The 15,885-nt window shown below is 41.5% G+C and overlaps 1 protein-coding gene and 1 long non-coding RNA gene across 6 annotated transcripts in view; one reads left to right on the forward strand and one right to left on the reverse strand.

The window, feature by feature from the left end:
* Positions 1-2,907, reverse strand: part of RFX1 (regulatory factor X1) — a 43,954-nt gene extending 41,047 nt beyond the window's left edge. For both annotated transcript variants that reach the window (XM_082205391.1, XM_082205389.1), the window contains exon 1: positions 2,576-2,907. In XM_082205391.1, the coding sequence (XP_082061517.1) occupies positions 2,576-2,861 (286 nt within the window). In that variant the 5' untranslated portion in view covers positions 2,862-2,907. The remainder of the gene's footprint in view (positions 1-2,575) is intronic.
* LOC309522345 lies at positions 150-13,309 on the forward strand. 4 transcript variants are annotated; one of them, XR_014215051.1, is made up of 6 exons: positions 150-513; positions 1,220-1,313; positions 2,436-2,532; positions 8,069-8,171; positions 10,592-10,719; positions 12,197-13,309. It is a non-coding gene; the product is annotated as an uncharacterized lncRNA (long non-coding RNA). The 4 variants fall into 4 exon arrangements; XR_014215052.1 differs by lacking the exon at positions 1,220-1,313 and having other exon boundaries at positions 12,197-12,534; XR_014215053.1 differs by lacking the exon at positions 1,220-1,313 and having other exon boundaries at positions 378-513; positions 11,842-13,309.
* Positions 13,310-15,885: the final 2,576 nt, after the last annotated feature.

Below are 15,885 nucleotides of genomic sequence, written 5' to 3' on the forward strand. Positions count from 1 at the left end.
TAAGTTCTAAATGCAAATCTTCATTGTTGATGCTGGAGCCAGAAAGAATTCTGCAAAACTCTTTTATCAACTGCAACTCTGTATATACATTCTAATTTATTAACCTACAGGGGTTTTTTTTTCTGAAGTGAGGCTACTGGCCCTACTTTATGGATCTGCACCAGAGCCAAGATTAGGAAATGACTGCTTTTTCTTTTATTAGATCTGTGCAGCCAGCATATCTCTGTTCTGGTTCCTTTACTGGATATATTTTTTTAAATACCTATTAGTCTGTCTTGAAAAGCAGTAGGCTGACCTGCAGAACTTTTGTGGGTGGAGTAGGGCATCTTTTATGCTTTATTTATGGAATTTACAGAATTTTAAGGGGACTAAATTTTAATACATTGCCAACATCATGACCTTTTGTGGACTGACAGCTATGCTTTTCCATGACAACTGAGAAAAGAAAAGAGTGCTGGCAGCTTATAAATAACAACTAAAAAGACAGGGAAAACCATATAATCAGAAAGTCAGGTTAGCAGGGGCCGAAATACTGATGCAACTTTAAGCATTCCAAATTTTAGCATATTGCGATGGGGATCCGATATCCAATTATCTTGTTGTTGACATGGGTGATAAAGTTATACCATGTTACTACAAAATTGTCCAATTTTGTATGCCCACGTGGAAATCAAAGCTTAGAGGTAAGTTTTTCTGAAAGAGCAGTATGCCGGATTTTGCCATGCCACTTTGAAATCATTGCCCATTAGGTACAGTGATGCCCCGCAAGACGAATGCCTCGCAAGATGGAAAACTCACTAGACGAAGGAGTTTTCCGTTTTGGAGGTGCTTCGCAAAACGAATCTCCTATGGGCTTGCTTCACAAGATGAAAATGTCTTGCGAGTTCCTGCGGGTTCCCCCCCCTTTTCTAAGCCGCTAAGCCGCTTATCAGCTGATCCGATAAGCCGCTAAAAGCCGCTAATAGCGCTAATCCGTTAATCCGTCAATGGGCTTGCTTCGCAAGACGAAAAAACCGCTAGACAAAGAGAATCACAGAACGGATTCTTTTCGTCTTGCGAGGCACCACTGTATTTCCAAAATCTTGCTAAAGTGAGACGATCTGCAACCAAGGAGCCCTAGAAGCTCCTTGCTATTCAAATTCTCATTCACACCAACAAATACATTCAAAAGTGCCAGTTAAGGTGTTTTGTCAATTTGTTGATGCATGCTATGTTGCAGATAGTTGAAGATAAGGATGCAGAACTATTGTGCTGAGTGACAGGACCCCCACATACCACTATTACATGCCACCATTTCTTCCAAGGAGCTTGAGGTAGTGTACATGGTTTCCCCCCCCTCCCAGTTCATCCTCACAACACCCTGTGAAGTAGGTTGGGTTAAAAGATGGTGACTGGCCCAAGGACGCTTAATGAACTTCATGGCTGAGGGGGGATTCAAACCCTGGTCTCCCAGGTCATAGTCCAACACTCTAACCATTACGCCATACTGGCTCTAATAGTCAGTTTGAGAACCCCTGGCTTGGTGCAGATAATAAGCCTAGGAAAGCTGGCATGCACAGTGTTCAGATGGCAAGCCAGTTCAAATTAGGTGTTACGAAGGGTGCAAATAAGACTGCATAGCCACAGCCTGAGAAGGACCACTTGAGAAAAGATGTCCTGGACCTATGAACTATTATGGACAAAAATTCATTCAATGTTTGAAAAGCAAAAGTTGACATAATGAAAGAGCTGCTCATAATGGCTGCCAAAAAAAACCCTAGAAAATGACCTTCCTTTTAAGACCCATCAAACATTGAGCCTGACAATCCTTTTTATGAGCACAAAGAAATAACTTTTTTTTTTTTACTAAACCTGACTTTTGAGTTAGGTTTAAGCTAGTAATTAGTTGGAACTGTTTTACAAACACATGGATGCACACACACACACACACACACACACTTACTTGCTCTAAGCTTTCAAGATGGTCTGGGAGATATATTTAAACACAGTTAAAATTGTGCACTCTAAATGGGGGGCTCACACAGAAAGAAGGGCCTATACCGAGCCTATAATGAATAAGTTCCAAAACAAATAAGTAAGTTAATGCCATTTGCACATATCTCTCAGGACTAGACCTGGATTTGCCAAATAACTACCAAAAGACAACCATCTGTGTTTCCCCACCCCCCCAAAGTGCCCACTTAGGATAGGATAAGAAGCAATGGGGTGCAAATCATTCAAAGGCAAATTTAAGGTAGCTATTTGAGGACATTTTCATGGAAGTGTAGAGTTGGAATTATATATATAAAAAAATAAAAGTAGCTCATCAGTCAAACACGTTGTCTAAGAATGCGGTGGGATCTCCATTCTTGACAGTTTTCAAGAGAAGACTGACGAGCTTATGCCTTGATTGGTTCAAGAGATAGCTGCTGATGGGACTCTCTCCTCTGCCACAGGTGACTGTTTTGTGATAACAGAGTCAGTGGAGGACCCTGGATTTTTCTACAGACTACTTGCCTCCTTTGCAGGCTGTAAAATGCTTCACCCGTTCAGGTACCAGGACACACCCTTTCCCCCTTGCCGCACACATACTTACCAGAAACAGTTACTACTATGTACTGCTGTGGGGCTGGCGTTGGTGTTTGTTGCCCAGTAGGTGGAGCCTGTGTCTGGGGAGGTGGGATTTCCGAGACATACTGTTTTGAAGCAGGCTGTTGCTGCTGCGCACTTTGCAATTCTGCCACATATTGTTGCTGAGCTGCTGCCACCACCACAGGTGCTGCTGTGGCCACTGTTGCTGCTGGCTGTTGCTGTGACTGTTGCTGTTGTTGTGACTGTTGTTGCGCTGCCTGTAATTCTGTAACGTACGCCTGTGTTGCCATGCCAACAGTGGGGAAAATGATAATAAATAAGGCTTTTTTTTGCTTCCTTTCGGTGAAGAAAAAAAAGAGGAAAAACAAATAAAAACAAAAAAGAAGGAAAAATTAATCAATTATAAAGCATTCCATAGACAGAAAAAGCTCCGTACAGTTCTATTCACTGAACACTAACTTAATAACACACCATGCTTAATACCTAATTGCAGCCAATTACAGAAAAGAATGGCAACAGGTATGCTGCAGACGATCTGCCTAGAAATCTGGAAGACCAGAGAACACCACTTTGCATTTACTCAAGTGTATTCTGAATGGCCGTACATGTTGTATTTCACATTCACAACTTTCCGAAATTCAGTATTCTATCAGTAGCAAACCCATTTAGCCCATGTCAGATATGAGAAACTGAGGACTGAATCACAAGCTGTACAATCTCCAGGATTATTAAAATATAAAAACACAAAATTACATAGCATAGTAACAAACAGAAACAATACCCACCCATTCACCTCCAGTTTAAAAGTTCATAGATTGTTTAATTAGTCAAAGGCCTGGTTGAAGAAGAATGTTTTCGCCTGGAGTCTAAAGGTGAATGCACCAGCCAAACCTCCCGGGGAGAATATTCCACAAATGGGGAACCACTGCAGAAAAGGCCGATAGTTACAGGGTCTGGGTTGGTTCATGTGGGGAAAGGTGGCCCTGAGCTACTTAAGGCTTTATAGGTCAAAACTAGCACTTTTAATTAGGACCAGAAACTAATTGGTGGCTGGTGCAGTCCGGCCAGGATTGGTGTTACACAGTGGTACCTCGGTTTAAGTACTTAATTCGTTCCGGAGGTCCGTACTTAACCTGAAACTGTTCTTAACCTGAAGCACCACTTTAGCTAATGGGGCCTCCTGCTGCCGCCGCACCGCTGGAGCACAATTTCTGTTCTCATCCTGAAGCAAAGTTCTTTACCTGAAGCACTATTTCTGGGTTAGCGGAGTATGTAACCTGAAGCGTATGTAACCTAAAGCGTATGTAACCCGAGGTACCACTGTATACTCAAATCGTCTCGCCCCAGCTGCTGAATTCTGCACCAGCTGAAGTTTCCAAAGTGTCTTCATAGGCAGCCCAATGTATAACACGTTACAGTAATCTAACCTAGAGGTTACCAGAGCACAGACAACAGAAGTTCGGCTATCCCTGTCTTAAACAGGGGCGTACCTGGAGCACCAGCCAAAGCTGATGGAAGGCACTCTGAGCCATTGAGGCCACCTGAGCCTCAAGTCACAGCAATGGATTGAGAAGTACCCACAAATTGTGTACCTGCTCCTTCAGAGGCAGTGTAACCCTAATAACAGGACCTAAGAAACAAATGGCAATAGCCCAACACTTGGTAATGAGCAGAGAAACATCTTATCAAGAAGAACAATGGGCAATTCAAGTGTACCAGGCACTACAATGATCTACTAACTGGGTATGATGAAAATTAAACATGCAAAGAAAATTAAACATAGAAAAGAAATAGGCTTAATTTATGGAAAAGCATTCCTCTGAATTAGTACTGAACAACCCAAAAAGGGAGGTACATCTAGGCTAAGTCCCCTTACTGACAACAAACTACACCAAATAAGCTGTGCTATTTTTATTTTTAGTCATATCTGTTCTTATTATAGTAAAAAGAACACTCAGACCATTCTTATTGCTATGCTTAGGGCTGAAATCAGATGCCCTTTATGTTTTATATCATACCACAGTGGTTTTCAAACTCCTCCAGGAAACTCAGGAATTCTATGGTACGATAAATCAATAAAAACCAGTTTCTTGGGCAAATACCTGCCCACCACTGCCAATCTTCACTTTCAATCTGAAGCTTTAGGGGAATGCAAGTGGGTATTTTAAGACACACCTTTGTTTTACATTATTATTTGTTATTCTCGTTTATTAATTTATATACAGTAGTACCTCAGGTTACATACTTCAGGTTACAGGCTCTGCTAACCCAGAAATATTACCTTGGGTTAAGAACTTTGCTTCAGGATGAGAACAGAAACTGTGCTCTGGCGGCAGCAGGAGGCCCCATTAGCTAAAGTGGTGCTTCAGGTTAAGAACAGTTTCAGGTTATTTTTGAAATCAAATGGACTACATAAAATCTCTCAGGAAAAACAACTAATGTTGAACTATAAAATAACGGATCAGGAGGTGGAAGGGGCCATCCAGAGCATGCAACTAGGTAAATCTCCAGGACCAGATGGTTTGACTTTAAGATATTACAGATCCTTGAAAGAATGGTTAATACAACCATTGAAGGAAGTTTGTAATGAAATATTGGAAGGGAGAAAGGCACCAGAGTCGTGGAAGGAAGCTTATATTACACTTATACCGAAAACAGAGACTGAAAAGACACAGCTCAAGAACTACCGCCCCATATTGTTGCTTAATGTGGATTATAAAATTTTTGCAGATATTTTGGCTAAAAAATTAAAAAAGGTGTTAGTAGAAGAAATTCATAAAGACCAAGCGGGCTTTCTCCCGGGCAGACATTTGTCTGATAATATGAGGAATATAATTAATATTCTAGAAAAACTTCAAGTGAATATCAATACTACGGCAGTCTTGATATTTGTGGACGCCGAGAAAGCTTTTGACAACATTTCTTGGAGTTTTATGAAGAAGAATCTACAGGGGATGGGGGTAGGCCAAGGTTTTGAAAATGGTATAGGTGCAATTTATTCAGAACAAAAGGCAAAATTAATTGTGAACAATGTGGTGACAGAAGAGTTTAAGATTGAGAAAGGGACACAACAACTTGCCCAATTTCTCCATTACTCTTTATATCGGTCCTTGAGGTTTTGTTAAATATGATTAGAAAGGACCAAGAGGTTAAAGGTATACAAGTGGGAGCTAAACAGTACAAACTGAAAGCATTTGCTGATGATTTAGTATTGACTTTACAGGAGCCAGAATCTAGTACTAAAAGGGGTTTGGAACTGATTCAAGAATTTGGACAGGTAGCAGGTTTTAAGTTGAACAAGATGAAAACTAAGGTTTTAGAGAAAAATTTAACTGTGAGAGAGAGAGGTTTCAGGAGGAGACAGGTCTAACACTGGTTAAGAAAGTGAAATACTTGGGGGTTAACATGACTGCTAAAAATGTGAATTTATTTAAGGATTATTATGAAAAATGTTGGATTGAAGTGAAAAAGGATTTAGAAATATAGACAAATTTGAAGTTATCTTTGTTAGGCCGAATTGCTGTGATAAAAATGAATGTGCTGCCAAGGATGCTGTTTCTGTTTCAAACATTGCAAATTTTGGATAAGATGGATTGCTTCAAGAAGTGGCAGAAAGATATTTCCAGATTTGTCTGGCAGGGCAAGAAGCCTCGAATAAAATTTAAGATACTAACTGATGCCAAAGAAAGAGGTGGATTTGCCCTGCCAGACCTTAAACTCTATTATGAATCAGCTGCTTTTTGCTGGCTCAGAGAATGGCTGGTTCTTGAAAACACTGATGTGTTGGACCTAGAAGGTTTTAATAATGTATTCGGTTGGCACGCATACTTGTGGTACGATAAGGTAAAAGCACACAAAGCGTTTAAAAATCATATTGTTAGAAAAGCATTGTTTAATGTCTGGATAAGATATAAGGACTTGTTAGAAAGGGAAACCCCGAGATGGTTGTCACCAATGGAAGCGAAGGCACAGAAAAAACTCAATATGGAGGCCAAATGGCCGAAATATTGGGAAATTCTGGAACAAGATGGAGACAGATTAAAATTGCAGAGTTTTGAAAAATTGAAAAATAGAGTGCGAGATTGGCTCCATTATTATCAAATAATGGAGACATACAATTTGGACAAAAAAGTTGGTTTCCAGGTGGAAAAATCAAAATTGGAAACAGAATTGTTAGAACCAAAAATTAAGAATTTGTCAAGAATGTATAACTTGCTGTTGAAATGGAACACTCAGGATGAAATGGTGAAATCAGCTACGATTAAATGGGCACAAGATGTTGGACATAACATAATGATGGCTGACTGGGAACAGTTATGGACCACAGGCATGAAATTCACGGCATGTAATGCCTTAAGAGAAAATTTAATGAAAATGATTTATAGGTGGTACATGACACCAGTCAAGCTTGCAAAAATTTATCATTTGCCCGACAATAAATGTTGGAAATGTAATGAGACTGAAGGTACTTTCTTTCACCTTTGGTGGACATGCCCAAGGATTAAGACATTCTGGGAGATGATCTATAATGAAATGAAAAAGGTATTTAAATATACCTTCCTGAAGAAACCAGAGGCCTTTCTCCTGGGCATGGTCGGCCAATTGGTGCCAAAGAAGGACAGAATTTTTTTTATGTATGCAACAGCAGCAGCAAGAATACTCATCGCAAAGTATTGGAAGACACATGATTTACCCACCCTGGAAGAATGGCAGATGAAGGTGATAGAGTACATAGAGTTGGCAGAAATGACTGGCAGAATCCGAGACCAGGGAGAAGAGTCGGTGGAAGAAGATTGGAAAAAGTTCAAAGACTATTTACAGAAATATTGTAAAATTAATGAATGTTAGAAAAATGTTGGAATGAAGTTATATGGCTTTAGTAGAAATGTTATAAGGAATTAAGTATAATAGATTAATAGAGAATTAAAGGCAAAATAAGGTTAAAATGTGTTAAGATAATTATAGGATAGAAAACAGAGGAAGATGGAAAGGAATTGCTGAAACAACTAATAGAAGTGGAATACAAAAAGGGAGGTGTGAGGAGGTCATGGAAATAAGTGAATGAAAGATTGAAACTATTTGATGTGTTTTAAATTGTTTTTGTTTTGTTTTTTTAGTTTAAATTGTTTTTGTTAGTTTAGTGTTAGGTATTGTTTTTGTATTGTATTGTATTGTTTATTTTTTTTCTATGTAATGTCTAAATTGTTGGAAAGTAATAAATATTTTTTTTTTTTAAAAAAGAACAGTTTCAGGTTAAGAACGGACCTCCGGAATGAATTAAGTACTTAACCTGCGGTACCACTGTATTGCTTATATGCCAAAATATCTTCTAAGTGGTTTACAACTATAAAATCAACCCATAATTAAAATAGCAATAAAATTATATTTAATTAAAATATACAATTAAATGAACAATTGAAAAGCAGAACAGTTAAAGCAATAAAATCACAATTTCTGCTTAGGGAAATGCTTGCCTAAACAGTTTTTCCCCCCTCAGGAGCTGGCAGAATGCCCACACTGAGGGGGACTCTGGTATTTCAGCAAGGAAGCATTCCAAAACACTTATGCCACTAGTGGAAAAAGTCTACCCCTATGTTAACGTAAGTCAAAATCATCAGGCCATGGCAAAACTGTATTCCACTGGCTGATCATACTGCCCTTACTGGGTGATGAACAGGAAGGCAGGTTTTTTTTGTAACCTGGTCCAGAATTATTTAGGGCTTTCTATGTAAGTAATAAACTGGCTCTGTGGCTAATAGGCGGCCAGGGCAGATTCCTCAGCACCGGCATGCTGAATAAAGAGCAACCCCCAGGCTGCACTATTCTGGATCAGCTGCAAGCGAAGCCCCACACAGAGTGTATTACAATACTCCAGACATGAGGTTGCAAACATATGTGTCACAGTGGCCAAGTTATCCCTGTCCTGGAAAGGATGCAGTTGACACATCAACTGAAGCAGATGATAGGTGCTCTTCAACACAGAGGCCACCTGAGTCTCTATGGACAAAGATGGTTTCAAAAGCAGGCCTAAACTGATTACAGTGGTGCCTCGCAAGACGAAAAGAATCCGTTCCGCGAGTCTCTTCGTCTTGCGGTTTTTTCGTCTTGCGAAGCAAGCCCATTAGCGGCTTAGTGGATTAGCGCTATTAGCAGGCTTAGCGGATCAGCTGATAAGCGGTTTAGCGGCTTGGGGAAAAGGGGGGGAAGGGAAAAAAACCCCACAGGAACTCGCAAGACATTTTCGTCTTGCGAAGCAAGCCCATAGGAAATTCGTTTTGCGAAGCACCTCCAAAACGGAAAACCCTTTCGTCTAGCGGGTTTTCCGTCTTGCGAGGCATTCGTCTTAGAATCATAGAATCATAGAGTTGGAAGAGACCACAAGGGCCATCGAGTCCAACCCCCTGCCAAGCAGGAAACACCACTGTGTTGCGGGGCACCACTGTACCTGTTCTTTCAGAGGGAGCACAACCCTTTCTGGAACAGGCAGGCTTCCCAGTTCTTGGACCTGAAAACCACTTACCCACAGTGTCTCTGTCCTAGCAAGATTCAGCTTCAATTCTAATAATTCTCATCCACTCAAGATGAGTGCATTCAAGAACTGGTTCAACATCCAGGTTCAGTTGACAACAGGATGACTAACCAGTCCTGGCCAGTATCAGGAACATGTCACACTTTTTAAGGTACACTGCTAACAAGGTAGTGTGTGAATAGGAACAATATGTGCAGAATAATGTATTAGAGAGCCGGTCTATGCAGAAAATGTTCTCTGAAGTGTGTGAATTATTGTTATTACTTTGCATCTTGAGGATATCTTGACGAGCACAAGAAAAAGTGTATTGTTTTTCAATGGATCCATTAGTGTAGTTGATGCAAAAGTATACAGTCATACCTTGGTTGACAAACGCCTTAGTAGTAGAATGTTTTGGCTCCTAAATGCTGCAAACCCGGAAGTGAGTGTTCCAGTTTGCAAACGTTTTTTGGAACCTGAACATCCAGCGGGGCTTCCACAGCTTCCGATTGGCTGCAGGAAGCTTCTGCAGCCAATCGGAAGCTGCGCCTTGGAAGTCGAAAAGTCTTCTGGAACAGATTCCATTTGGCTTCCAAGGTATGACTGTACTAGCTTTCCAGTATCTATCTGTGCCGGGGGGGGGGGGTCCAAACAAAAAACTGCAGCCTTTGTGGAATGTAAGAAAGAAGACAGTTCCATCTGAATGGTGCACTACTCAAGGTCAATGCCAGAGGCCGGTTGACTTAAAAAACCCAGAAATTGGCATCCTGTACTATAGAAATTGAAGTTGATGCCTCAAGAAATTGCTAGTCCTGGATGACTGCAGGCCAACTCTCACTATTTGTGACATAGCTTTACATAGAGAGCCAAGGAAAAACAAAGTGCTCCTGCAGTTACTCCTGTAGTGAATCTCTTCAACAGTATACATTTTCCTTCTTAACTGCCATACATCCAGAATTTTCTGGACATAGCTGGAATACAACAGTCGGAAGGAATATCTGGGTGGAAAATGTCCTGGAAAATCCAGACATATGGCAACCCATGTCGGAAGTCTAGATTTTGCTGAATTTCCTTAAAAATAGCCAAAAACTTCAAATTTCCAAAACAAAAAGATTTTTACTGCTTGAAATATGATGACCCTATCTTATAGTAATCACTGCCAGCAGGAGACCATTCTTCCTGTGGCCTATTTATTCTTTTCCATTGTACAGACTTTTCCTTACACCCATAGTGACACAGAGCTGCTCCTTCTGCGCTTGGCAGAAGGGAGAAGACACTTAGCAGTTCAAACACCAAGACTGAAAATACTGTTCTCTTGAAATGTCCAGCTTGACTGATTCAGCATTGCTCCTGGAGATGCAGTGGACTTGGTGTTACAGTGAGATCCAGGTTAGGGCAGCTGCCACTGTAAGGGATCATTTCTTTTTAGTGGGTGATTTGGCCTCCTCTGGAATTGAAAGTGTAGCATGTATGTAACAAAATGAGAATTTTGCCTGTTTATTTTTACACAAGGATTGGGAGCCCAGTTTAAAATGTGTTCTTCAATCGACTCTAGTCGGAACACGGTATGAGAAATATGACTCAGACTTGTAAGCAGCCACCTGTGTGGGCCCCAGCAATGATTATTCCTAGATAACCAGGTAAGGAAGCTTTTGTAAAATAATGAAACTCAATTTTCCTCACTCCCTTCCAGCTAATTATAATATGGGGGAAAGAGGAGGAGGAGGAGGAGTTTGGATTTGATACCCCGCCTTTCACTCCTTTTAAGGAGTCTCAAAGCGGCTAACAATCTCCTTTCCCTTCCTCCCTCACAACAAACACTCTGTGAGGTGAGTGGGGCTGAGAGACTTCAGAGAAGTGTGACTGGCCCAAGGTCACCCAGCAGCTGCATGTGGAGGAGCGGGGAATCGAACCCGGTTCCCCAGATTACGAGACTACCGCTCTTAACCACTACACCACACTGGCACAGAAACTGCTGTGCACTTAACTGTATGGGCAAAGTGGCTGTCCTATTAGCACTGGTATTTACAGCAGCAGAAAGCAGGGTGAGGCAGCAGTACTCATCAGACCTCGTCACTCACATTGCTGATGGATACTGGGGCAGAAAAGGGAAAGGCAAGATGGCAGTGAGGTCAGTGTAGTGCAAACCCACCAGCAGGAGCATAGGATTGCACCACACTTACCTCATCACAGCAGCAACACAGACAACCAGAAGTCAGGTGAAGTGAGAAATCACTTCGCCTCTCTGTCTGCTACTGGTTATTTATGGCTTCAAGTTTTGCCTCTGAGCTGTCAAGTTTCCAAGACTCTACTGGTGAAAACTGTAAGTTCTGGGATAAAGCTGCCTTCCTCAATTTTTCTATCCTCAATTAAATGTGCAAAACAATCTTAATATTATTTTGAGTTACACAGTTTGGCAACCTGTTGGGTATGTACATCTGAAGCTGACTTATTTTGAGTCAGACCACTAGTCACCTGTAGCCCAGGACTATCTACTCTGAGCGACAGCAGCTCTCTAATACCACTACATTTTTCATAGTTCTATACTTAAATTCATACTCTTTCTTCCGGTATGCTATGAAAGTAGTGTGAATAAAATGTCAATACTCATTCAATTCTAAGTATATTTTGTTCAGCCCTGTAGAGGGCTGATGTCTAAAACCATGATGGAGGCTGCTGGGAATCTGACCAAGTTTTTTCAGTCCTAGTTCCAAACAAGTATCCCTTCTTGACTTTTCTCCCCTTTGGAAATGTGCTGGTAGCTAGACTTTACCTTCATGCCAATGGAGTCAAGAGAGACAAGATCATGTCATCCACAGCACAGTTCTCTGCTTAAGCTACATTCCAAAGGTTCCAATACACTTGGTCACTCCTTTTGGAACAAGCCAAACTTGGAAATGACCCGGCTGTTTTTAGATTCAGAGTCACAGCGAAGAACAACTGGGCCTGATCCCAATCAGAACTGTGTACTCAAGACTCTCACTGGCAGACATGGTCCATTATATTTGAAGCACAAACTCTCGGCAAGTTGCTAGCTTCAGAGGCTCTGCTGACTCTTGCTGCTCACATTAACCATGTTCTCCTTTTCATAAAACAAGCAACTATTCCTATCCACAGAACTCCACAAACAGGAGGGGGAACAGGAAGTACTCTCTGGCCTGCAGCTGATGGTATCATTATACAAAAAGAGAGGGGAAGCAATCCTGCACTGACTGTCAAACATGACTTGGCAGCAGAGAAACCATATCTATGTCACTTGTTGGATTCACCTCTTGAATTGCAGCCATCTTTGAGAAGGAACACAGATGTCTGAATGCAGACAACATTCTTATTTCTTTAGGGCTTAAGAAGAAACCAGGGGCATTGCATCCCATTTTGCTGCTGGAGGTGAAACAGGAAATGCCCCCTGCCCTGCTGCTGTCCCCCACCACCTCCACCACTTGCATTGGTGCCAATTTCACAGAATTCTCATGAGAGCTTGTGTGCTCCACAAGATCTCATGAGATCTCACTGAAAATACTGCTTCTCAAGCAGCAGCAGCAGGGTAGATAATTAAAGTGAAAGGTTTAGTCTTGCTGTATATGACACACATGTTCAAAAGGGCTCAAAAGGGTCTCTGTCCAAAGCAGGGAATGACATTATTCTAGACAGAGAGCTTTTCAGAAATGTTTTTGGCATAATCCACTGGGTGGGAAATCACACAAACTCCAACTGAATAAACAGGAGCTGTGCAAGACCACAGGCAACCAATACATTTGGCACTGCTGCTGACGGAGGATTATTTCCAGGGCCTAGGTCAGGCATAGGCTAACTCGGCCCTCCATCTGTTTTTTGCCTACTACTCCCATGATCCCTAGCTAACAGGACCAGTGGTCAGGGATGATGGGAATTGTAGTCCCGAAACATCTGGAGGGCCGAGTGCCTATGCCTGCCCTAGGTTCTATGTGGATTTTTAGCTGGTTGACTGACTGAACCCAAAGAGTGCTCACCAATGGTTTCTCATCATTCCAGGGGAAAAGTGACAAGTGGGGTGCTGCAGGATGCTGTCCTGGGCCTGTTGTTGTTCAGTATCTTTATAAATAACTTGGATGAAGGCATAGAGGGGATGCTCACCAAATTTGCAAAACACACCACACTAGGAATTTTCTGTTGCCTCAGAGAGTGTTTTTGTTGACTAAATCCAAGCAAAATAGCTTACAACTTTGAAACGGAAAAGCTTGCCAAATATTTATTTGCAACTGACATCCATTTATTGTTATTAAATGAACTCATCAAAGAGAAAATAAAGCACTAGAAAAATTTCTGCATCACATCACTGACTTATTTGGAAGCAAATATCACTAAAAGCAAGTAGGTTTACTGTCAAGTAGAAGTGCTTAAAATTGGGCTGAATGTGAAACAGAAAAATTTTGATTTTAGGGAAGGCTCTCTTTGAGCACAAACTAGAACTCCTCAGCTGTGGAACTAGTGACCTTCCAAGGCAGAATGGGCACCCCTATTGATAGGGTTGCCAACTGATCAAAAAGTATGAACTGCTCTTGTGCCAACAGTGGCTTGTTGTACACATATCTGCAGGTTAAGTTTCCCAAGGCATAGAGATAAGCATTATCACCACCTAATGCCTACATGTTAAAGATACAGTTGAAAAGCTGGTAACATTCCCTCGGGACAAGAGAAAGGTTAGGAATGAAAAAGGCTGTCACTGTGTTCTCCTTGCATTCTTAGTAGCTTGTCTTGTTTTTGAGATACTGTACAACATTTCATTATCACCATTATCATATGCCTTCTCACGCAGAGAATTTTAAATTCCTGCATTGAAACGTATACAGATATTATAGGCCAGGAGCCAAGGCAAACATACATCACTGGAAAATGGAGACAGAAAGTTAAAATCCATTCCCAGCTTACCTGAACTAGTGCCAAAATAAGCACATTTTTCCAGGCACAATGAGTCTTTATCCATATTTTCCTGAATTGTCTCAGTTTTGTTGGCAGGATGCTGTCTGAAAGTATTCCAGAGTCTACTCTTGGTCTAAAGAATACAGTTGCTGTATACTAAAACTTACCTCCTTCCCAATACAATAACTAAATAGTATTTTAAATCACACAGGTATCTGGGCAACGATAAATCATGCCATATAGTCAGAAGAATACATTTATCAGATTCTTTAATATATCAGGACACTGTCTTAGGCCTCCAAAATTTTGCCTTCACCACTTAATGGAAGGAAGGAATCAATCAATTAGGAGCTAAAGTTAAAGCTGTGTGCTATGGCTGTCCTGGCTGCAGCTTCCACGTGACAGCCCTGCCCACACGACACAAATTCCATCTTTTCTGTGATGCAACCATGTTTGGATGGAGCTACAACCTGGGCTGTCATATAACTGACTGGCTGTAATTTCTGTCCCTGCAGCAGCTGCTATGAGCAAGTAACAATGTGATTTCAGCTGCTGGTTTTCGGCTGTTAGTTGAACTCAAGATAAAAGAGTGTTTTGGGACACAGGGGGGATGGAAAAATTCTCATGCATACCCAAGTCACATCATCTAGTAAATATAATGTATCCTTTAGCATGTAAACAATTGGGCTACAGGCCTAACTGGCCTGTAACAGGAAGAACCATAAGTCATGTTGAAGTCCAATATTATAATCCAGTCCAAAAGAAAGGACCAGGAAAAGTAGATATGGCAGCTTCAGCTCCTCCCACCCTCAACAGCCCATTAGTTGCTCTTCAGGGGATATAGGTCAAATGCCCAAGGAGGACAACTACATGTTTATTAATTATTTTTAAATTTCTACTCTGCTTTTTCATATAAACAAACCCTATGCTGATGCACTTCCTTGTCCCCTCTGACACAACACTTCAATTAGTTCCCAATTGCATCTGAATCAGGAAGTTATGGTGTGCTCTTGCTCTTGCCCTCCCAACCAGGACTGACCAAGCCAGGTAGAAATTCATTAAAAGTGCTCGTTTGAAGTAGCAACAAGTCTGTTTATTGTGAACTAGCACAAATAAGACCATTAATGCCTACCCACACTCACTTCAGTTCTCAAAATCCTTCTCAGACTATCTATGATCCCTTAATGGGAGATGCCATCGACTGAACGTAATAACTTCTGCATAGAAAGCAGGTCCTTTCTCTGTACTGAGATATAGCCTTCCAGCCCTTTAATATGTGTCAAATATAAGTAACTGACTCATAATTGGGGAGGCCACTGGTACAGCTTTAGGTCAGTACTAACCATCGCCTAACTGCAGCTCTCTAAGGCCCCAGGCAGCCAATATTTCAGAAGCTTGAGGTTCTTTTTCAATTAGATTGAACCCTGAACCTTCAGAATCCCTTTATCTACTGACCTATGGACTCTTCCCATAAAAATCTCACTTATGGAGTCACTATGACATCATTCCTCCCAAAACACCATAAAGGCACCAATGTTTTGCTTTACATCAGAGTACTCTTTGAATTCTGTGCCGTTACTACTACCCATTGATATTTAACCACGAAGGGAGGCAGTGATTTTTTTATTATTATTCATTTATTACTGCTGTGCGACGTCACATTCACTTTTAACCAAACGGGAAAAAAACACTACTCCACTTGACGTCACTGCGACGCCATGACGCGTCCGTGAGTCACTGTTTTTCTCTCCGTGTCTATGAGGGAGCAGTCGACGCCCGCCTCCCCGTAAACTCGATTGGCTAATCTCAGGGCCTCAGCCGGCGCCTATTGGTCCGCCCGCCCACCAATCACTGCGGAGCGCCGAAGCCCCTCCTGTCAGGGCCTGGGCCCTTTCCCGACAAGCCCT

This window comes from Podarcis vaucheri (assembly GCF_965113315.1).
Source record: "Podarcis vaucheri genome assembly, chromosome: 17".
NCBI classification, from domain to species: domain Eukaryota; kingdom Metazoa; phylum Chordata; class Lepidosauria; order Squamata; family Lacertidae; genus Podarcis; species Podarcis vaucheri.